Here is a 23,575-nt window from a genome sequence, read left to right as displayed (position 1 = left end):
GCCCCTCAGTACTGAGATTACAGACGTACACAGCCTATCGACTTTGGCAGCCTTACCCGCTGGTGTGGAATAACAGTGACCACATCATCCCATTACTTTTGGTTCACTCGTTTGTTTGATGTTTTCCTTCTTTCATTGTTTTAACTTCATTACACATATGTGTATGGGTGTTTTACCTGCATGTGTATCTGTCTCATGCTTTGTGCCCTGTGGCCATGGAGGTCAGAAAAAGGCCTCAGATAGTTGTGGGCCGTCTGCTGGTGCCGTGCTCTCAATCACTAAGCCATCTCCCCCTCAGACCCTGCTTTAGCTTCCAGAGTACTGGGTTACAGGCCTAATGTCACTCTAAACTAGCTGTCGGCACACGCAGGCTGTCGCTAACCCTGCTTTAGCTTCCAGAGTACTGGGTTACAGGCCCAATGTCACTCTAAACTAGCTGTCGGCACACGCAGGCTGTCGCTAACCCTGCTTTAGCTTCCAGAGTACTGGGTCACAGGCCCAATGTCACTCTAAACTAGCTGTCGGCACACGCAGGCTGTCGCTTTCTCTTCTAAGTGTCTGAGCAAACAGCTCCGCTTCCAACACTCTACACAAAAAATTATTAAAATCAGTTTCTGTCCTGGTTAATTGTTTTGTCAACGTGACACAAGTTAGAGCCATTTGGGAAGAAGGAACCTTAACAGAGAAAATGCCCACACTCAGCCAGGGATGGTGGTGGCACATGCCTTTAATCCCAGCACTGGGGAGGCAGAGGCAGCCTGGTCTACAGAGGGGCCACACAGAGAAACTGATTGGAAAAATTAAAATAAATAAATAAATAAAATTTGAGGGAGGGGAGGGGAGGGAGGGAGGGAGGGAGGGGGAGGGAGGGAGGGAAAATGTCCACACTAGATTGACCGTCGGCATGCCGATGGGGCATTTTCTTAATTAGAGCCAGCCTGCTGTAGGTGGTGTCACCACTGGGCAGTCAATCCTGGGTTGTAAAGAAAGCAAGCCAGCAAGCAGAGTCCCTCCAAGGAATGTGCTTTGGTTCCTGCCTCTAGGTTCCTGTCCTGACTTCCTTCCATGATCAACTATAACCAGAAAGCTAAACCAAACAAACCCCTTTCTTGGCAAGCTGTTTTTTTGGTCATGGTGTTTTGTTTTGCTTTAATCACAGCAACAGTTCTTATATTTTCTTTGCACATGCTGTGTAAGTGTCCCTCCACTGTGCTGTGGCCCTAACTCCCCAGGCTAGAGATTTACTTACTTAAGACCCTTCTGAAATAAACAATTAACAGAAGTCTCCATTCCTCACCAGCCACCAAACCAGCTTTGTTTTGTTTTGTTTTTGTGCTGTCTGTGATCCAACGTAGAACCTCCTACAAGCCAGTGAAGCAGCCACCAGGATGCTCCACACCTTTCTATCAAAACTAATTGAGAACAGTGTTTCTGTTTTTAGACGGTATTTTCAGGGCAAGAGGATGTGTCTTGGCAGTGCCTGATGCTGCTCTTGCGAAGGACTGATTTGGTTCCTGGCACCTACACAGCAGCTCACAGCTTCTGTAACTCTAATTCTGGACTGGCGGTTCTCAGCCCTCCCAACGCTGCTGCCCTTAATACCGTTAGTGTTGTGCTGATCCCAACCATAAGTTATTTCTGTTGCCGCTTCCTAACTGTCACTTTGCTGTTATGAACTGCAATGTAAAATCTGTGTTTTCCAATGGTCCCTGTGAAAGTGTCGTTACCATAAAGGGTCACAGCCCACAGGCTGAGAACCACTGTTGTAGGTGACCTGGTAGCTGATCTGCTGATGTCTTCTGGCCTCTGCAAGCACCAGACACACATGGAACACACGCACACATGGCACACAGGCACACACACATGGTACACAGGCACACAAGGCACACACACGGTACACAGGCACACATGGTACACAGGCACACAAGGCACACACACGGTACACAGGCACACATGGCACACAGGCACACACACACATGGCACACATGGTACACAGGCACACAAGGCACACACACATGGTACACAGGCACACATGGCACACATGGTACACAGGCACACAAGGCACACACACATGGTACACAGGCACACAAACATGGTACACAGGCACACATGGTACACAGGCACACACACACATGGCACACATGGCACACAGGCACACATGCAGGCAAACACTTATGTCCATGAAATAAACACAGCTGTCTATGGAAGAGGATCGTTCTTACCCTGAGATTAGTAGCACAGCTCAGAATCACAATTAAAGGATACAAGGGACAGGGGACTCAGCCTAAGTACTGTCTGACAACAGCATGTCTGGCAATAGCGTGGGCCTCCTCACGAGTCTGTGCTTTCTCCGGGACTGGGTGCCCAACTGGCTAGACTAAAATCTACAAGGGACTTATACAAAGAATTCGTTCACCTGGGCCCAAATCCCTTTTCTAAACCGCAGTGTTGGGATGGCAGGATGGTGCAAAGGGCTTTGCTGTCAAGCCTGAGTGTGACCTAGGAACAACACAATGAAAGCAGAAACTATTCCAGCAAGCTGTCCTCTGATCTCTACTCACACACGCACACACCTACCAGAAGCAAGTCAATGAAAATCTCAGTTTCACCCCGAGGACTGGCGGCTACAACACCCAGGGTTCTCCAACAGGAGGATTGGTCAACAGCTGGGAATGGGGAAACACACTGTTCCTTTGGAAGGCAGAGGCAGGCCAGTGCCAATCTCTGAGTTCCCGGCTAGCCAGGACTACATAGTGACTTTACAGAGAGACAGGCCCTGCCTCTCAAAAAACAAATGCAGGTCTGTAAATCACCTGCCACAAAGTCTGGACTCTTCAATGACTGGCTCTATGAGAAGCTGTTCTCTTTGTTCTGACTGTGTTAGGATCACATACTTTCTTGACATCCAATTAATTTAATTTAGATGGCAACAGGCTTCTTAGTAATTCATAAATTATCCCATTAACCTCTCCAAGTAAGTTACCTGTTTAGCTAACTAATGATGTATGAGGACAAGGATTTAACAAACGTTGGTGTTTGGATTTCCACGAAAGACTGTCATAACCTGTAACTGTATTTACACACAGCAGTCATGCAATGGGGGTGGAAAAGCTTTGAACTCAAGAGTAAAGATCTAAAGAACTGGTTAACTACTCTTTGCTCAAGGGCATGCATTATTTAGCCACGCATTTCTATCTTAAAGAACTTTTAAAAGGATATACCCCAGAGAAAACAGTGTCAACCATCCTTCTGAATCTGTAGTGCGGACTGTAACCATTTTAAGCAAGGTTGCCTTTTATGCACAAGTATTTGCTTGCCAAACACTGGGAGTTTACTGTGTAAATTAGGGACTTTTGTTAGTTGACTTATTTGTCTATTTTTGAGACACATGGGCTGGCTTCAAACTTGCTGTATACCAAAGATGGCTTTGAACTTGTGGTCCTTCTGCCTCCAGTTCCTGAGTGTTGAGATCACAGACATGGACACCACACCCGGTTTATGGGGTGCTGGGGACCAAATCCAGGACATCCTCCACGGAAAAAAAATTTACCAACACAATTACATCCCCAGCCCAAAACTTTTATAATGAAGAAACTAAAACCAACTCCTGTGTTTAAAAATAAAGGGAAGACATTTCCGTTTCAAGAAGACACACCAACAACGTAGAAGACAGTGCTGACCTTGCGGCCCACATACACGGGAATGCCAATGACCATGGCAGGGATGGCAATGCCGGCAATCAGAGCAATCCCGACGGGAGCACCAACAAGCGTTCCCAGCTGCCACAGGATTTTCTTCTTTCGACTCCAAGGTTTCTTCCCCCAAAAAGTACAACCCGAGGGACTGAGAGGAAAATCACATAATAATGGTTGGGAAACAGTACAACAAGTAACTACAACCCAGCAAAGCAACAACTATAGACAGGAATAGCTCTCCTGCTTACTTAACCACCCCTTCCTTTATGTATTCTGGGTTCATTTAAAAGCCAAAGGATTAAAGAAAAATCCACTTTAAGTTACATGAACAGGATATTGCTAATTATGGTTTAAAATTTATCCACAGTTCTCCATTACCTTCAAAATTTTCTGAATACCATACTGATACAAAATAAAATATGTTTTATCTCCATTTTAGGCACACAATTATTGTAATTACATTATAAAGTCACTTTGGGGCCTAAATGATAAAATTTATTTGTAAGAAAATTAAGAGCTGGATTAATTGCACAGAGTAGCAAATATTAGCACTAAAGTTCAATAACAACATTGTAAAACAAAGGAACCTTTATTTCCTTTCTGGCTCGTTATTAATTCTAAGTTATTTAAGTATAACTTGGTAGTTTTCAAACTTAGGTAAATAGCTTATAAATCTCAGGAACAAGAATACTTAGGCTGATATTGTATGGTGGCTTGAAAGAAAATGGCCTCCAAAGGGAGGGTTCCTATTAGTAGATATGGCCTTGCTGGAGGAAGTGTGTCACTGTGGGGCAGGCTTTGAGGTTTCAAACGCTCAAGCTACACCCCGTCTGACAGCCAGTTGACTTCCTGCTGCCTGCAACACGGAAGCCTCTCATCTCCAGCACCATGTCTGCCTGCATACTGCCATGATGACGATGAACTGAACCTCTGAAACTGTAAGCGAGGCACCCCAATTAATGTTTTCTTTGTAAGTAAGAGCTGCAGTGCTCATGGCGTCTCTTCACAGTAATAGAAACCCAACTAAGACATAGTGTTTTCAAAAACAAGACCTCTGGTATACAATGTGAAGTCTATTCACACGTAAACAGTTCTCCCGGTAAGCTTACCTTAGATAATGTAAATCCGAGATTTCTTTCATACACAACCAACAGAACTCACAGCCACAGACAGCACATGTCATGTGGTTGCAGCTCCCATCGTTCATCTTTATTATGTAAGCAGCACATCGTGGGCATGGCTTTATATCGTCAGCTATGAGGAAGGAACACAGACAAGAAAGGGGTCAGCAGCGGCAACACTGCCCTAACAAGTCTTTGCAATTTCATTCTTTAAGCGGCAGTTCTAGCCTGCTGATTTTAGTACAGATATCACTCTTTCTTCCCGTCTAAGGAAATGCCCTTTGTACTAAATTTTCAGGTTGTTACGTTTTCAAACATGGGAGCAAAGCAATGAGGACCAAGAACAACGACCGAGGAGGAGTTCAGACTCCTGATGCTGGCTGCCCTGTAGTGAAGAGGCGCCAGCAGGAAGCGATCACTGCGGAGTCTTCCCAACACTGCACACACACACACACACACACACACACACACACACACACACACACACACTCACACACACACACACACACACTCACACACACACACTCACACACACACACACACACACATACACACACTCACACACACACACACTCACACACTCACACATCACACACACATACACACACACACACTCACACACACACATACACACACTCACACACACACACACACTCACACACACACTCACACACACACTCACACACACACACTCACACACACACTCACACACACACTCACACACACACACACACACACACACACTCACACACACAGACACACACACTCACACACACACACTCACACATACACACACACACTGCACACACACACACAGACACACACACACTGCACACACTCACACACACACACACTCACACACACACACACACACACACACACACACACACACACACACACACACTCCCTTTTCTATTCTGGGAACACCAGCTAACAACAGTGCAGTTCACAGAGAACCCTCATCCTCATGGCTCCAAGCAGGCAGTCTCCATCCTCTCTTCATTTATTCAAGTGTTGTTGCTGCAACCGCGTGTTCACTAATGCGTTAGTTAAATGCACATCAGTGCAGGTTCAACATGCCGCGGTAGAGAACCGTAGGTGTCAGCAAAGCGTAAGCGCAACACCACCATTCTGAATTCTAGCTGTTGGTTAGACGGCCTGCAGTCACCCAACGGTTACCATTAGGCAGCTATGCCTCTATCTAGATGCAGTGCAGAGCATGTATTTACAATGCTAACCACTGAATTCAAGGACTTGTTCCATGTCATCACTTTGTAAACATTAAGCTAATGTTCTATTTTCCTTTCTACAACTTTTATGCTCCGTGTTTAACTGCTTTCAATGAATTCAAGTGTCCTTATAGTGCTTTTGAAAGGCTAAAGCCGTTTATAACTGAAGAGTGGGTAAGGTTCACGCTCAGTGTTTTCACAGTTCAAGCTATTCTGAGCAAAGCAACAGCTCCAAGCTGTGCATGACAAAGGTAAGTGATTGTTTCTAGAATGTAAAAAGTAAATGCATGCATAAATCATGATTTAAATGGCCCAAAGAATTTAACACTTGCATTACAAATTTTAAACATAGGGTAGACAAGAAAAAAGCTAGCTTTTATACCTAACACAATATATGTATCAAAAAGATACTAACCCTGTCGGCTTAAGCAGCAGCCAACACAAACTCATCAGCTTAGTAAAACATCAGGCCATGATTTTTACATGTTCTGAAGGTGGGGCAACTCTGATGCATGGTTCTAGGGTGTGAACTCTGCAGGTAACAATGTGTGTCACAACATGGGAAAGCTGTACACATGTCTGAATCCAAACCCCCAATTCACCTCCCGTGGTATCATTAGTTTCATTTAGCTACGTAAGAATGTTGGTTGTCTTAAAAGATAACCAAATTCAAGTCAAACGGGCGCTGCCTTGCAGAGTTCACTAAACATACCAGCACAGCCGTCCAGTACAAACTACCCTAGACTACACTCACTCCCCAAGGTGACTACTTGGAAGAAGCCCAGGATCCGTTTAGATAACTAAGTTGTAATGTTTAATTAGTGATGGTTAACGAAAGCTCCAATCTCTAGCAGATTTTTGTGGGGTTTCCATACCTAACATTGTATGAATGCATAAGAGGCAGAAATATTGCCGCCTACTACAGACATAAGCACTGTGGTGTCTTCATTTTAGGATGGGACAAGTGCCTTGCTCAGGTCACACAAAGGAAGAGGAGAATCTGGACCTTAAATTCAGTTGACTCTGGACCCCAAATCTGGTTCTGGGGTCCATTCTATTACTCCGTATGCCTGTGCACTGTGATGAGAAAACACCTTACCCGCTCCTCAAGGGAAACATCCAACGGCTACTGCTAACTCGTCCCCACTAAAGCCCTTCTGGGTCCTTAGCTACAGTTATTATAATTATTGCTAACATCTTTGTATTCTACCCCAAATTTTTAGGAGAGGAAGCAGAAACAAGCCAGTAAGCAGACAGGAATGAAAACCCAGGTTTATGATACGAAATATGAAACCTGTATCAAAGAAAAGACTTTTTCTCAGGCAGGGTAAAGCACACGGCAGTCTCTAAAACAGATTTCTATAGCTTTAAACTTCTTCTGTTGTAATTATCAACACAAAATGTTTTCTAGGGATTAAAATGAAAATAAACAAAGAAAATTCCGTTAACAATTTTTTTACTATTCAAAGAACATTAAGATGTCTGAGATTTTAAACCTTTTTGAGATCTATGAGATTTACAAACAGATTCCAGGCAAAATTTAATTTCCTTCCCAAACACACCTTGAAGCTCTCTGTGTGTCTTCCTAAGTAAGGTATGATTTTTATACCCTTAATCCTAGATTGGATATATCTGAAATTTCACAAAATACTTAAATAAAAAGATTAAACTTTTAATTGTGTGGTCTTAATACAAACAGAAATCGTAAACTGGTAATACATTCAAATTATTTTACTAAATGTATTTACAAGTTCTGTATGTCATGTGTTTATGAATAATAGATGCAGACTATATCCAGTGGTCTAGTCCACAGTCAGGCAGCTTGCTTTTTCTGTTGTCATTGACAATAAAATCTCTCCAATCTCACAGCCACTTTATCTATTAAACAAAGATACATAAAGTAATTCATGGTAACTGAATATTCTTTACGTTAAAATCACCAAGCAGACTCTACGTATCAAATAACTTATTTTAAAAATCAGACAGGGCCCGGGCAGGTGGCTCAGTGAGGAAAGCACTTGCTTCCAGAGCATGAGGAAGTAAGGACCTGAGTTTGAATCCCCAGAGCCCACACAGCCAGACACAGGACTGCACACATCGGCAATCCCCGTGCTGTGGGGAGATGGAAGGGCCACAGGCCAGCTAACCTTACATCCCAGCAGAGATAAACAAGACACCTGTGTCAGGCAAGCAAAGGCGAGGACCACCACCTCCACTCATTTGCCCACCTTCACACGCACGCACGCACGCACGCACGCACACACACAGGGACGCACTCACACGCATAGAGAGTATAAAACTAAAAACTACCTGCTGCTCCAGACTCCTGGCTGTAGCTAATGGAGGAGGAACGTATCGTTCTCAAGCGTAAACTCTGGGCTCTCTCCTGCCGAGCAGCATCACAGGTCTGGTTTGGATGCCAGATCTGTTTACAGTGGTAGCAAAACTCTGTCCCACAGCCTTCTCGCCCGCAGGTTAACTTCGGACAGCTGGCACAGCCAAATGCTATCACAGCATATCTTGAAGGAACAAGGAAAACAATTTAAAATATGACACAAAACAAGATAAAGTCAGTAAAAACGTAGGAAGCATCCAATTAAATGCTACTCAGAAATACATTAATACAATACAATAAACCCTAACACAATCTCACCAATGTGAAAAAATGAGTTAATAAATACCTTAAAAAATTCCAAATTTAATTCTTTACTTTCAAATTTTAGCCAGTGTGGGTGTGCACGTCTTTAATATCAGCACTCAGAGGCAGAGGCAGGTGGATCCCTGAGTTCAAGGCCAGCCTGGTCTACAGAGTGAATTCCAGGAACAGCCAGAGCTTTGTGGGAAGACCCTGTCTCAAACCAAACAACAACAACAAAAAACAATGTCACATAATAATTTAATAAAAACAGACTTTTATTTGAACTAAAATAGGGTGTTTGGGGCCAATAAAAGACGAGGAGTAAGTTTATGACTAGCCTTAGTGTTGATTCTCTAAGCAAATAATCTTGACACTTGAAACTTTTTAACTTAATTTGTGAACTTGAGATATCTGTCCCAGAGAAAGTGAATTTCTTCACATCAACTTTCACAGCAGATGGAGTCTTAATAGCCCCACCAGGAAAAAGGCCAGCTGTCCATCAACAAGCAAATGCTAACCTGTGGTGCACACACACACAACACAGAACACAACTCAAGAATGGAATGAATGATTGACACAGTAACAAGATGAAAAGGCCAAGTTTAGGAAGTTATAAAATACATGCCTCTGTATATGTAACACCTGAAACTACAAGGTTTGAGAAATGGAAACTACATCAATGACTTGTCAGGGTTCAAGGAAAAATCGGAAGTAAACATTGCTGGAAAATGACATGAGGTATCATTGTCCTTAAAAAAGGTTTTTGTTGTTTTAAATTTGAGACAGTGTCTTGAGAAATTGCTGCCTCTGAATTTGCTATTAGTCAGGCAGACCTTGAACTTGCTATCCTACCTCAGCCTCCTCGGTCAGCTGGTACTGTAAGGCACGCAGAGGCTGTACCTGGCAACATGGAAAACTGTGATACCCTTGACTATGCACACAAACCTACACCTGATAAAAATCCTATGTAACTAAATCCACCCCACATGAATTAGCTAGATCCACGTAAAAAGGGAAACCTGAGAAAAATCAGTAGACTGTGTGGTGTCTTCAACGGCACAAGCTCCCCAAACCCCCCAGTCTCCGGGCTTTGAATATTTGGTCCCCGTTAGCTGTACTGTTTGGGTAGGATTAGGATGTGTAGTCCTGCAGGAGGAAGCATGTCACTGGGGGGGGGGGGGCTTTAACGATTCAAAAGCCACGTAAATTCCCATTCTGCTCCTCTGCTTGCTACTTAAAATCCGAGATCCCAGCTCTCAGCTCCATGACGACCTGCTGACTGCTCCCCATTAGGACAGTGATGTCTCATCCCTGGGCATGGTATTTTATTGTAGCAACAGAAAAGTAACTAATACACTGTATGTATGCCAATAGCCTTACACAGCAGAAGTCTCCTACGTCTTTGCAAGACAGTAATAGGAGAGGGGGACAAACTGTGAGCAACACACATGGGCAGCAGCATTCCTATTAAGTGTGCGCGCGCGCACACACACACACACACACACACACACACAGAATTACACAGATGAAACGTCAACATCTACAGCTTTCTAGCGCTCTTTGAAAGCAGCATCAAATAAGTCTCTATTTACATTTTTGGGATTTTTTTGTTTGTTTGTTTTTAAAATATCAAACATTTCCTGGAAACTTAGGGGAGTTTTTGGTGTTCTTGTTACTAGCAACAAAACCCAAGCAAGCAGCAATCTTAAGACTGCATCAAATTTCAAAACCACTCACATAACTGCAGGGTTTAAGAAGCAGGGCACTCCTCCCTTTCTGGGTTACTCCTCCCTTTCTGGGTTACTCCTCCCTTTCTGGGTTATTCCTCCCTTTCTGGGTTACTCCTTCCTTTCTGGGTTACTCCTCCCTTTCTGGGTTATTCCTCCCTTAAGCATCCTGGTCTTCAAATTCAAACTCTGCACCTTAAATTCCATTTTATTCCTGGAAGAATTTACATTAAAACAGTACAGAACTAATGGCATTTTAAATCAAAACAGTAATTTAGCAGACTTTCACTTCCCTGGTTTTAAGATAACGAAGGAGGGGCTGGAGAGACGGCTCAGCATTTAAGAGCACTGGCTGTCCTTACAGTGGACTGGTTAGACTCAGCACCCACATATGGCAGGTCATAACTGTCTAGCTCCAGGCACAGGCGATTTGCTGCCCTCTTCTGGCCTCCATGGGTACTGCATGCATGGCACTGCACACATGTGGTACACAGACTTGCATGCAGGCAAAACACCCATACCAAAAAAAACAAAACAAAACAAAAAAAACAAAAAAAACTATTTAAAACATCTTTTTTAAGGGATAGCCAATTCACTGTAGTCCCGGGGGCAGGGAAAGAAAGAATCTATATTTTATTGTCAACTTTAAAGTTTCAGATTTAAGGTCAAGTTTTTACATAAAAATGGTAATTTCAGTAAAAAGGAAAAAACCTTTTGTTCTAAACCTCTTTTATATCCTATCTTTTACTAAAGGAATTAAGGGTGTAGAGGAGTGCAGAAGGTGAGAGCAGAGGAAATTCAAAGGCTATGGTCAGCTGGGGGTTTTCTGTCTGTGTTCAAGTCAGCAACCATTGCAGACACAACTCCAGCACTGGCTGCTCTTGCAGAGGGCCCATGTTTCATTTCCAGCACCATCTCCATGATGCTCAAACTCTGCACACAAGTGTCATGTTAGTGGGTAAAGTTTTCTATACAATGCCAGTATAACACCTGCAACATTACCAGCTACATATAAAATACACTCCTAATCTCTAGGGAGCCAGCACAGACAATGATGTAAAAATAAAGAGACACTCGCTTTCTGTCCCTTGTAGTTGGTGCCATCAGCACCAACTTACTGTATAGCCAAACTAATGACGGTAATTCTTTAGAACCACCGTATGCATGTATGTATGTATGTATGTATGTATGTATGTATGTATGTATTTGTTTGTTTCCAAGTCAGGGATTCTCTGTGTAGATCTGAAGCCTGTCCTGGAACTTGCTCTGTAGACCAGGCTGACCTCACAGAGAGATCCTCAGCCCCCCTCTCACCCTGCCCCCAGTGTTGGGATTAAAGGTGTGCATCACGGTGGCCTGACAAATTTGTTTTTCTTATAACAAAATTTGTTGAATTAGGTGTTCCTATTTTGTTTCTTTTGGTGTTAATCTCTCTACTGTAAGGTGTATTCAATTTTAACAATAGATAATGTGGCAAGTGAGTAAATTATCCATGTGTTTTTTTTTTTTTTTCCCTTTTATAACTACCTCTGTGATCTGCTCTGGTTTTGTTTAATGTGTTAGTGTGGTGACATATCAACCAGAAGCTGTGGGCTCCTAGATTTACTGTCTCTGTTGACGCTGGCCCCAGTTTCAGACACCTCCCTAAATAACTCATGTGATCTACACAAAAGAAATCATTCCTCGGGGTTTGACAAGTTCACGAGAGCATTAGATATAACGACTCTTAAAAGGTTAAGGTAATCACAGAAGAGAAACTGGGAAATACATTTGAACGAATAGGCACAGGAGACCACTTCTTAAATAGAACACCAGTAGCACAGACACTGAGAGCAACAATTAATAAACTAAGAAACTGAGAAGCTTCTGTAAAGCAAAGAACATGGTCAACAAGACAAAATGGATCCCTAAAGAATGGGAAAAGGTCTTCACCAACCCCACATCTGACAGTGGGGTGATCTCCAAAATACATAAACTCAAGAAACTAGACATCAAACTACCAAATAATTTAATTAAAAAATGGGGTACAGATCTAAACAGAGAATTCTCAACTGGCAGAAAAATACTTAAGGAAATGCTGAAAATTCTTAGTCATCAGGGAAATGCAAATCAAAACCACTCTGAGATTCCATCTTACACCAATCAGAATGGCCAAAATCAAAAACACCAATGACAGCTTATGCTGGAGAGGATGTGGAGAAAAGGGAACACTCCTCCACTGCTGGTGGGAGTGAAAACTTGTACAGCCGCTGTGGAAATCAGTATGGCGATTTCTCAGAAAATTAGGGATCAGTCGACCTCAAGACCCTGCAATACCACTGTTGGGCACATACCCAAAGGAGACACATTCACACCACAAGGACATTTGCTCAGCTATGGTCATAACAACATTATTCGTAATAGCCAGATCTTGGAAACAACCTAGATGCCCCTCAACTGAAGAATGGATAAAAAAAAATGTGGTATATTTACACAACGGAGTACTACTCAGCAGCGAGAAACAATGACATCCTAAAATTCACAGGCAAGTGGACAGAACTAGAAAAAACCATCCTGAGTGAGGTAACCCAAAACCAGAAAGACAAATATAGTATGTACTCACTCAGAAGTGGATACCAGACATAAAGCAAAAGATACACAGACTACAATCCACAACCCCAGAGAAGCTAGAGCCCTCTTCCAGAAACAGATGGAAGCAGATGCAGAAATCCACAGCTAACCAATGGGCCAAGCTCCTGGAGCACAGTCAAAATGAGGGAGGAGCAAAAATATGAACAAAGGGGTCAAGATCGTGATGGGGAAACCCACAGAATCAGCTGACCCGAGCTAGTGAGAGGTCACTGACTCGGGTCTGACAAATGGGGAACCTGCATAAGACCAAACCAGACTCCCTTAATATTGGTGACAATGGTGTGACTGGGAAAATAGATGAGGCCTCTGGCAGTGGGTCCAAGATCTGACTCTAATGCACAGATTGACTTAGTGGAGCCCATGCTATATGGAGAGATGCCTTGCCCAGCCTAGACACAGGGGTGTGGGGTGGAGAGGGGCCTTGGTCCTGCCTCAAGGAGATGATGGGACAGACTTAGTAGACTTCCTAGGGGAGGCCTCACCCTCTCCAAGGAGCAGATGGGAGGGGGGTCTGGGATTGGAATGTAAAAATAATAACAACAGTAAGGTAAAATGCTTCTCCCACCTTAAAGTCTAACTTGAGGAGAACTATTTCCACTCCTACAATCACACATCTAAACAGGGGCAGCCTCTAGCCCAACTATCAGAGAGCATCACTCGTCAATCCTGTTTTCTAGGCACAGAGTGTAACTCACCATCAATGCCATTACACCTGAAGCTCAGCTAGCCCTGGCCCAACACACACACACTCACACACACACTCACACACTCACACACTCACACTCACACACACACTCACACACACACACTCACACATACACACACACTCACACATACACACACACTCACACACATACACACACACTCACACACACTCACACACACACACACTCACACACACTCACACACACACACACTCACACACTCACACACACACTCACACACTCACACACACACACACACACACACACACACACACACACACACTCACACACCCTCCTTACCTACTTTTATTTTTGAGGCAGGGTCTTATGTAGCCCTATAGTAGGCTTTGAACCTACTATGTGGCTGAGGATGGTTTTAAACTTCTGATTGTTCTGCTTCCACTTCTCAAGTGCTAAGGGTGTAGGCATGCACCAGCATACTCTGTATATGGCGCTGAGGGGAGACCCTGGACCTCATACTTGCTGGGCACGCACTTCAGGCACTGAACGACACCTCTAGCCCCTTTTATAGCATCTTTAATGGATGCTTTGTGATAACAGAAGCTCTTAGTATCGGCAGATACTAGATTGTATCTGAGGCTTACACACTAATGAATTCATGAATTATTAATGTGTGCATTGGTGTTTTGTCTGCTTGCAAGCCTGTGTGAGGGTGCTGGGTCCCCTGGGACTGGAGTTGTCTGTAGACAGTTGTGAGCTGGGAACTGAGCCCTGGTCCTCTGGAAGAGAGGCAAGTGCTCTTAACCAATGAGCTACCTCTCCAGCCCCAGTTCTTTAATGCTTTGTATTACACAGTGATCCTTGGTAGACAGCTGTGTGTTCACTAATTTGCCCAGATGGGAAATACTTAACTTTTTCCATTTAAAATTAAGGAATACAGAATAAAGACTAGATGCAATCTGAAAATTACTCAACAAGTTTTTCAAAATTAGTTTGATTCGGGGCAATGAATTCTGAAACTACAATTTTATAAACTCACATCCTACCTTTCTGGCTGGATACTAATGGTTGTTAAATTTTATATCCATGGATTGTACTATTTGTTTAGTAGTCTTATGTGTTCTTATGTGGTGTGTCCAGGGTATGTAGCCACAAATATGCTGGAGGCCACGCATGTGAGGCCAGAGGCTGATAATGCCCTCTTCCATCACTCTCCACGCAATTTAGCTAGACTAGCTGGCAACAAGCTTCAGGCACCTGCCTGTCTGCCTGCACCCCAGCATGAGGCTACAGCTATGTCCACCAGGCCTAGCTTTTCCACACAGATTCTGCAGATCCAGATTCAGGTCCCCTGTGTTTGCAGAACAATCATTTTACCAACTGAGCTATCTCCTCACTGTGGCTTTTACTATAAATGACATATAACTTACAGGGCAAATATCTGGTTGCTCTTAGTTCTGCACAGCACGCAGGCTGCAGCTGCATAATAATAATAATAATAATAATAATAATAATAATAATAATAATAAATACATATGCAAAATTATTTTATTTTAAATGCTGAGGAAATGACATTATCACTTAGAACTTGAGGTAATGAATTATTTAATTCTTGTGTGTAGCAATTCTTGACACCTGAAAATGTTCACATATGAACACACACACACACACACACACACACACACACACACACACACACTGCTCTGTGGTATAAAATTCAAATAACCCTAACACTGAGCATTCTGTCATGGATGGGGAAATTCAAATATGCTTATAATGCAGTCCTGTCCCCTACCATCTTCTAGTAGTCACCTTCTCAAAATGCAGGTGAAAACTTAACAGAGACAACATAAAAACAAGTTAGATTTCTGAATTTGAATAGTTAATGTGGTATATATCCAAAATGTAAGTTACTTGGCATGTTAAGACTATTCTTGAGACTCCAAGAAAACTCTTAACTTTCTCCCCAGAGAAAAACAAATTAAGAAAAGCCAAAAGATAGGTTCTCACCCACAGTCTGGAGCTGGGCACCACCGACAGTCAGGATCTGCAACAAGCCACCGTCGAAGCATAAATTCTTCGTATTTTTCCATTAAGACATCATCACTTAATATCAAGCGAATGTCATGGGGATTAAACCGTTCCGTACATTCTGGACAACTGATATTAACTCTACTTTCAGAGATTTCTATCCTTAGGTACTGTCGTAAGCAATCCACACAAGATCTATGGTGACATGTCATTATATCAGGAAATCTGTCTCTTGAGTGCCGCAAAAGGCACAGGGGACATTCTATGAAGTCTCCACTTTGTTTGCTGATACAAGTCAGCCCATTGTCAGAGGAGGTATTTGTAGAGAAAATGGAGTTCTTGTCAGTACACATCTCAGAATGTATACTTTCAATACTCGCAATTCCATCCACACCGCCATGGAGGTCCCTTGATTTCCGCTTGGTGTCCTTTTTCCTCCGAAAGAGAGCGCCTATTGAAATCCTCCTCCTCTTGGGGGCCTTCTTGACAGAGGGCAAGCTCACGGACGAGGCAGAGGACTGGAGATCTCTGTCTGAACCCATCTGCCCATGCAAACTCATGTCTAAAATGCTCATTAGAGTTGAGGTGGGGTCAGTGCTCACACACAGCCCTTCATCATACTCCAAAGTACAATTTATTGTTTGTTCTTGTGTTCAGGTTTAGGTCATGATGTAAAAAAGTCCTGTTGGCTTCTTCAGAATATCTTGAAAAAGTTCAATTAGAAAAGACTGCTGTCACAGATGTCCTAAAAAGAGAAAAAAAAAATTAACTGTATTTTTATGTGTATGTTTTTATAATCTTACAGGTTCTCCATGAAAAATTTAACAAGTATGCTCTACAACCATTAGCTTAAAAACTAAAGTCAGTAGTCTACAGGAAAATATACAATAAATGCTGAAGTAGCAACAAAAACATTCTTTAATCCTAATGGAAGACTTTACACTTCAGTGGAAACAATTGTTACAAAAGTCTTAGATAAATGCTGATGCTGTCATTGACTTAACTAATTCCTCACTGATTTTGTTTTTATTTAGGAATACAATGTATATGCAAACACAAAAAACTCAGAACAGCTTATATGATAATCTTGAAGAAAAACATTCTAGGTAAAGGGTCCCTTACATTCCAGAAACAATCACTTATATAATTTCATAATTTTGTCAATGTGGTATGTCAGACCAATGGAACGGAACACAGTCTTGTAAAAAACACCACATATTAGCCGATGGTGGCATACAACTTTAACTGCAGCACTTGGGAGGCCGAGGCAGGCGGATCTCTCTGAGTCCGAGGCCAGTCTGGTCTACACAGTGAGTTCCAGGACAGCCTCCAAAGCTACACAGAGAAACCCTGACTTGAAAAACAAAAGCAAACAACACACACCTCGCCTATTACATTTGAGTTTTCACAAAGGTGACTTTGTTGAGCACTAAAAATGGTCTTTTAAAAATTATTTGAGAAGGGATCAGGAATTTGACTTATGCTACACAAGCCTGATGGCCTGGGTTCTATTCCTGTAACATACACGTGGCAGGAGGAGGGAAATGCCTCCCGAAAGCTGTCCTCTCAATTCCATGCATACACCATGCCACGTGAACACAAAAACATACAAAGAATAATAAAATAATTTAAAAACTCAATTATATCAAATTCACAAGTTTTAATGTGAAGAACTTTTTGGGAGACAAAAAAAAATACTTCAACAACAGATTTCTTATACAGACCATTACAGGTATTAATTATAAGATAAAAGATGGCAATGACGAAGCCACAAGACAGAAGCCGCAAACAGCTAATAAAAGAACAGTGTCCAGAGCAGGTAAGAGCATCTACAAGTACCCAGCAGAAAATGGAGCGAGGACAAAACAAGCACCTCACAAAAGCGTGTTCAAAGGTGCAACACCATTCGTCACCATACAGCCTCACAGGCAGGCCGCTGTACACCTAGGAGACGGCTAAAACTCAAGGACTGGCATTTCTAGATGTCGGCAGGGATATGCAGGGTGAATACTCTGCTAAGATGGCGCAACTACTCTGGAAGCCGTTTAACAACACCACCAAACTGAAGCATATGGATGGCCAGCACTTTTACGCTAAACAAGACCACACACATAAAGGAGGAAGCATGTTTAGCAAAGAATAAGCTTTCTTACTAAAATGCAGACTTTATACAATAGCAACAGTAAGAAAACATTTAAGTCTGAGAGCCACACGAAGACTCAAACAAAAGGTTTTGGGTATTATACAAATTTGTCAGACTGGAAATGGTTCAACAGCAATCACAACTAAAGAAATAATAATCCAAACATTAGATACCATTGTGGTAGATACCAACAGAAGTTGTAAAGGTTCAGTGAAAGAATCACCCCACGTCTTGCTAAAAGAATCTAATGTGTGTGTGTGGGGGGGGGCAATTTAGCATTATTTACTAAACTTTAAAACAGAAATATTCTTAAGCCCAGGTATCCTACTTACAAAGTTAATTCTTTAAGTGAACCAATAATATACATTGGAAAGAAATCTATTTATTGCTATATAGTTGGTAAAAAGAGAAAAAAAATGCAAAACAGCAAAATCCCCATGTAAAACCAGAAAATAACATTTAAGCCTGGCACTTGGGAGCAGAGGCAGACTGAACTCTGAGTTCCAGGCGAGCCAGGGCCACACAGAGAAACTCTGTCTTGAAAAATCAATAAAAAAGTAAATAACATCTGAGTATTCAACTGGGCACTTAAATGAACAAACTATAATCCCAATATAAACTACGGAAAGACTCACACAGAATGCTGTCATCTACCTGGTACGAGACATTTGCAGAACAGGACACGAAGTGATTTGGCTGCACAATACACTTAACAACCACTAACACTACAGACACTTCCTTTGACACACTCACTTAAAAACAAATTTCTACAAGGTGACTTCTGCCACTCCCCCCCCACACACAACAGATACCATGCTCTCTCTGTTTCTCATTATGCTATGGAGACAGTAAGACATGTTCATTTCCCCCCAAATTATTATTTATTTAGTTTTATGGGGTTTGTTTTTTGAGACAGGTTTCTCTCTGTAGCTCCACCTATCCTGGCCTCAAACTCGGGAGTACTGGGATTAAAGATGTGCGCCATCACCACCTGGCTAGGTTTCTTTTGTTTTTTGAGAAAGGGTCTCAGTATGTGGTTCTAGCTGTCCTGTAACTCACCTCCAACACATATACCTGCCCCTGCCTCCCGAGTGCTGGGATTAAAGGAGCATGCTACCATACGCTGCTTTTGTAAAAAGTAGGTGTATGTTTGTGTAACTGTGTGCAGGGGTGTATGCATGTGTGTGGTAGCCACCTGCTTCCTGACATGGACCCTGGGAACTTAAGTCTTGTAGGAGAGCAGTAAGTACTCCTAATTGCTAAGCTACATCTCCAGACCCAAGACTTATTTTTAAAAATCCACACACTGTAATGACTATCCTTTGGAAAAAAGGATCCAAGGGAATAATTATCTATAAACAGTTGACTAAAGAGAATGGGAAAAAAGAACTCAGTAACAAGAACTGTGGTGGGCTCTCACAGTTGGAATCTTGCTCTCCAGGTACAGAACACTGAGATCACTACTATTAACAAGAAGCACAGGCTGCCTATCTGGGCCTTAGTGATCTAAAGAAACCTCTCTCTCTCTCTCTCTCTCTCTCTCTCTCTCTCTCTCTCTCTCTCACACACACACACACACACAGACACACACACACACACACACACAGACACACACACACACACACACTCACACACACAGACACACACACACACACACACACACAGACACACACACAGCACACACACTCACACACACAGACACACACACACAGCACACACACACACACCCCAATTCCAACTATTAGCCTTTGCTCATAAAACTCACCTGTTACTTTGTCTTAAAATACCTCAATTTTCACAACACATAGAGAAATCATAGCAAATGGTGGCCTAATAAAGAATTCACTTTTTTTTTTTAAAGGAACCATCTTGCAAGCCATATGAACGAGATTAAGAAGAGACCTAAGTAACAGCCAATTCAGAAGATATGCTCAGTGTTTCATCTTATCACTGAAAGGCTTAGGCATTATGCTGGCCTGCTTGTTACCTGGCGGAACAAGCAGTACCATGGTCAGCCCAGGGTTCCATGGGAACTAAGTCTGCATGCAGGTGCAGAGGACCCCTTTAAAAGACAGACCCCTGCCCGTTTACTCTCTCTCCTCTTCATTAAACCTGTTCCTCTTCTCTCTTCGTCTCTCTTCTCTGCCGGGCCTGTAATAAACTGGTTAATATGTCTAATATGTCTCATCTTGCACTGCCTTGTCGTCTTCTTCATTTCTAATTTAAGCAAAAGAATAACAATCACCCCAGAAGCAGGCACACAAGCAGCTCGCTTTTCTCTCCTGAATAATCTGCAAATTTTAGCTATAAACATTTTTCAATATTCTTCATTTTACAGATGAAGAAACAGAAATTCAGAAACTATCAGACTTGTGTGGTTTCATTATTAGACCTCCTAGCATGCATGTGTGTGTGTAGTTAAACATATACATACATATAAAAACTTAATATATATTTATTAAATTCCAGCTCATTCTCAGACATGATCTATAAAGACTAATATAAGGTCCACTGGATGTATATAGAATATACTACATAAAATCCTATGTATTGCCAGGCACAGCACACAAGAAACAGAGGCTGGTGGGTCTCTATGTGTCTGGTCTACATAGTGAGTTTTAGGACAGCCAGAGCTACATAGTGAGACCCTGTCTCAAAACAACAAAACAAAACTAAAATTAATGTAACTTAACGAATTTTGGGGTAGGGGTAGGGCCTCACTGTTTAACCCTGGCTGACCTGGAACTTGCTGTGTAGACCAGGCTGGCCTCAAACTCACAGAACTGTTTGTTTCTGTCTCTCAAGCACTGAAAAATATAATTTAAAATAAATAAATCATTGAATGATGACTTTCTTTCCATCCAGCCCACCGCTGAACTGATAAGGCCATATCTTGGAGCATGAATCCCTGACAACCTTTTAAATGACACAGACTTCTGAAGTAAGCACTTGAAGTAGAGTACTAAGACGTGGTGGGTTCCTGGTGCTTATTTCCCTCAGTGCTCATCAACACATTCTATTATAGCAACAGTTTTCTGAGTAGCAAAAACGTCTAACTTTGATTTATTTGAACACTAAACAACTTAAATATGCATTTACATGTAACCCTATTTAGCTATTCACTTTTCCTTTTTTACATTGAAACTTTGCTCCCTTCAGTTAACTGAAAACATTCAATATTTACCTTATCCAAACATGTGATTTTTAATTTGATGTTCTGGAATATAGAAATTAAGATTTTTGTCACATTTATGAAATGCCTTTATAAATTATTGTACTTTTTGTGCTTACAAAACGCTTTCAGTGGGACTCAACAGGTAAAAGTTGCCACCAAGTCTGATGACCTGAGTTTAATTCTCCAAATTGTTCTGACTTCACATTCATGCCCAGACACACAGGCTCCACCCCCTCAAAAAAAAAAAAAAATGGAGCCTGTCTGTGGTGGTTTCAAAGAAAATGGACGCCACAGGCTCACAGGAAGCGGCACTATTAGGAGGTCTCATGGCTCAGTCTCTTCCTGTTGTCTTTCTTCTTTCTTTGTAGAAAGAACTCTCAGCTTCTTCTCCAGCACTGCTTCTGGCTGCACGCTGACTCGCTTACTGCCACAGTGACAAAGGAGAGACCTCTGAACTGTAAGCCACCCCAATTAAATGCTTCCCTTTATAAGACCATGGTGTCTTCATGGGAATAACTAAGACACATATTTGTCACCTCTGGGGCTCTTCATTTCTTCATGTGGGTCACATCCAGCCCCCAAACCTGGAGTCATCTTCCCACAGCCTCCCACGTTTCTTTAGTGCCTCTTGGTGTGCGGGTATCACAGCAATAAGCATTTTCACTGATTCCTCTATAGGCAATGCGAGCTTTTCTTTTGGTTTTATTAATTTATATACCCTGGTATTAAGCACTGCATTGGTTTTCTTTGCTGTTGCTGTGATAAACACTCAACCAAAAAAGCAACTTGAGGGTTAGTTTGGATTCATCACAGCAAGGTGGCAGCTGGCCTCGACATGCCGTACACGTGCGCATGCACTCGAGAGCGCGCGCGCACACACACGCGCGCGCACACACACGCACACACGCACACACACACACACACTCACACACACTTCACACACACACTCACACACACTCACACACACACTCACACGCACACACACACTCACACGCACACACACTCACACACTCACACGCACACGGGTTACACTGCATCTGGTTAGGAAAACGCCAGTGCTTCACTTGGTTCTTCTCAGGATGCTGCCTACACTCCAGGTAGGTCTTCTTTCTCCAATTAAACCTTCCTAAGATCCTAAGAACACCCAATACATATCCAGAGGTGTGTATCCATGACAACTCCAAGCCCAATAAAACTGGCAAAGATGGCTAAGATGTGCCTAAAGTCTGTTTTCTTTTTTTTTTTTTTTTTTTTTGGTTTTTCGAGACAGGGTTTCTCTCTGTGGCTTTGGGGGCTGTCCTGGCACTCGCTCTTGTAGACCAGCAGGCTGGTCTCGAACTCACAGAGATCCGCCTGCCTCTGCCTCCCAAGTGCTGGGATTAAAGGCGTGCGCCACCAATGCCCGGCTGTTTTCTTTGTATTAATCCTGTTTAAGAGTGACTGAACTTCTTAGATTTTAAGTTAATTCAAACAAATTAAGAAAACACTTCTTTTAATGTTTATAACTATAATATTGTGTCTCTCTCGTCTCCTTATGGAGTTGTAATTATATATTTGACAACTTAAGTTTATCCAAGTGGCCAAACACGCTTATTTTGTATCTCTTTCCTCCATTTCATTCACTTGGCAAGCTTTTAATATCCTACCTTCAACCTTATCAACCTTTTCCTTTGCCACCTCTATCTGCTGTAATTCCAGCGTGTGTGCACCTGTGTATGCCACACATGTGCCAATGCCCTCAAAGGGTGCTGAATCCCCTGAAACTGCAGTTACAGTCAGTTGTGAGCTCTTTGATTGAGAGCTGGGTATCAAACTCAGGCCTTTGGAGGAGCAGCAGTGCTCTTACCCTGACCCGAGCCATCGCTCCAGCCTGAAATGGCTTTTCTCACCAGGATAGTCAGCCACTTGGACGTTTAGAATACAGTATCAAATGTGCATTTCTTCCAAATAAATACAGTTTTCAGTCTTCTTACATCCACATGGCTAGAGAAACCTAATTCTAGTGATCTAACGCTGAAAATGGGATAAACACTTCCAGCGATATTACTTCTAAATAAGGGGGAAAGGAAGAAATCGTTAGCATGGACGAGGACCCCATTTCAAAAGTCCAATCCAGACCGGAAAAGTACCATTTTCCAAGGCTATATATACACCTTCAACCCTAAAGTCTTTCTATGGTTCCCAGAAACAAAAACTACAAGTTCAGAATAAACTATCCCCACATGCCAAAGCCTCCCCAAAGAGGTGTGTGTCTTGAACAGCTTCACACCAGCCACCAACCACATTTACCCGTTTGAGCCCAGCCCCTCACCAGGAAGTGGAGACGGTGCTCTGTCCTTTTAGTCAAATGCATTATAAATAATATACACTATGTGATCAATCAGAAACCACTAAGCTGCTATAAAAGAAGGTAGTGCTCCTTCAACTGTGAAAAAGAAAGATTAAAAACATTCTGGCTAGCTCAACAAGCTTAACTATTGACCCCTGAAAGGCAATAACCTAAACAATTTGAAAAGCAGC

The 23,575-nt window shown here is 42.4% G+C and overlaps 1 protein-coding gene across 5 annotated transcripts in view; it reads right to left on the bottom strand.

Annotated features, from left to right (window-relative positions):
• The window catches only part of Rnf19a (ring finger protein 19A, RBR E3 ubiquitin protein ligase), a 99,848-nt gene that overhangs the window by 7,640 nt on the left and 68,633 nt on the right, over positions 1-23,575 (bottom strand). For all 5 annotated transcript variants that reach the window (XM_035449614.1, XM_027431495.2, XM_027431493.2 and 2 more), the window contains exons 2-5: positions 15,717-16,482; positions 8,356-8,564; positions 4,805-4,949; positions 3,681-3,843 (exon numbers count right to left, since the gene is read on the bottom strand). In XM_035449614.1, the coding sequence (XP_035305505.1) occupies positions 3,681-3,843; positions 4,805-4,949; positions 8,356-8,564; positions 15,717-16,312 (1,113 nt within the window). In that variant the 5' untranslated portion in view covers positions 16,313-16,482. The remainder of the gene's footprint in view (positions 1-3,680; positions 3,844-4,804; positions 4,950-8,355; positions 8,565-15,716; positions 16,483-23,575) is intronic.

The sequence above is a fragment of the Cricetulus griseus genome, chromosome 10, assembly GCF_003668045.3.
Source record: "Cricetulus griseus strain 17A/GY chromosome 10, alternate assembly CriGri-PICRH-1.0, whole genome shotgun sequence".
NCBI classification, from domain to species: domain Eukaryota; kingdom Metazoa; phylum Chordata; class Mammalia; order Rodentia; family Cricetidae; genus Cricetulus; species Cricetulus griseus.
Note: the sequence above shows the minus strand (reverse complement) of the source record. Positions and strands in the feature narration are given on the sequence as shown.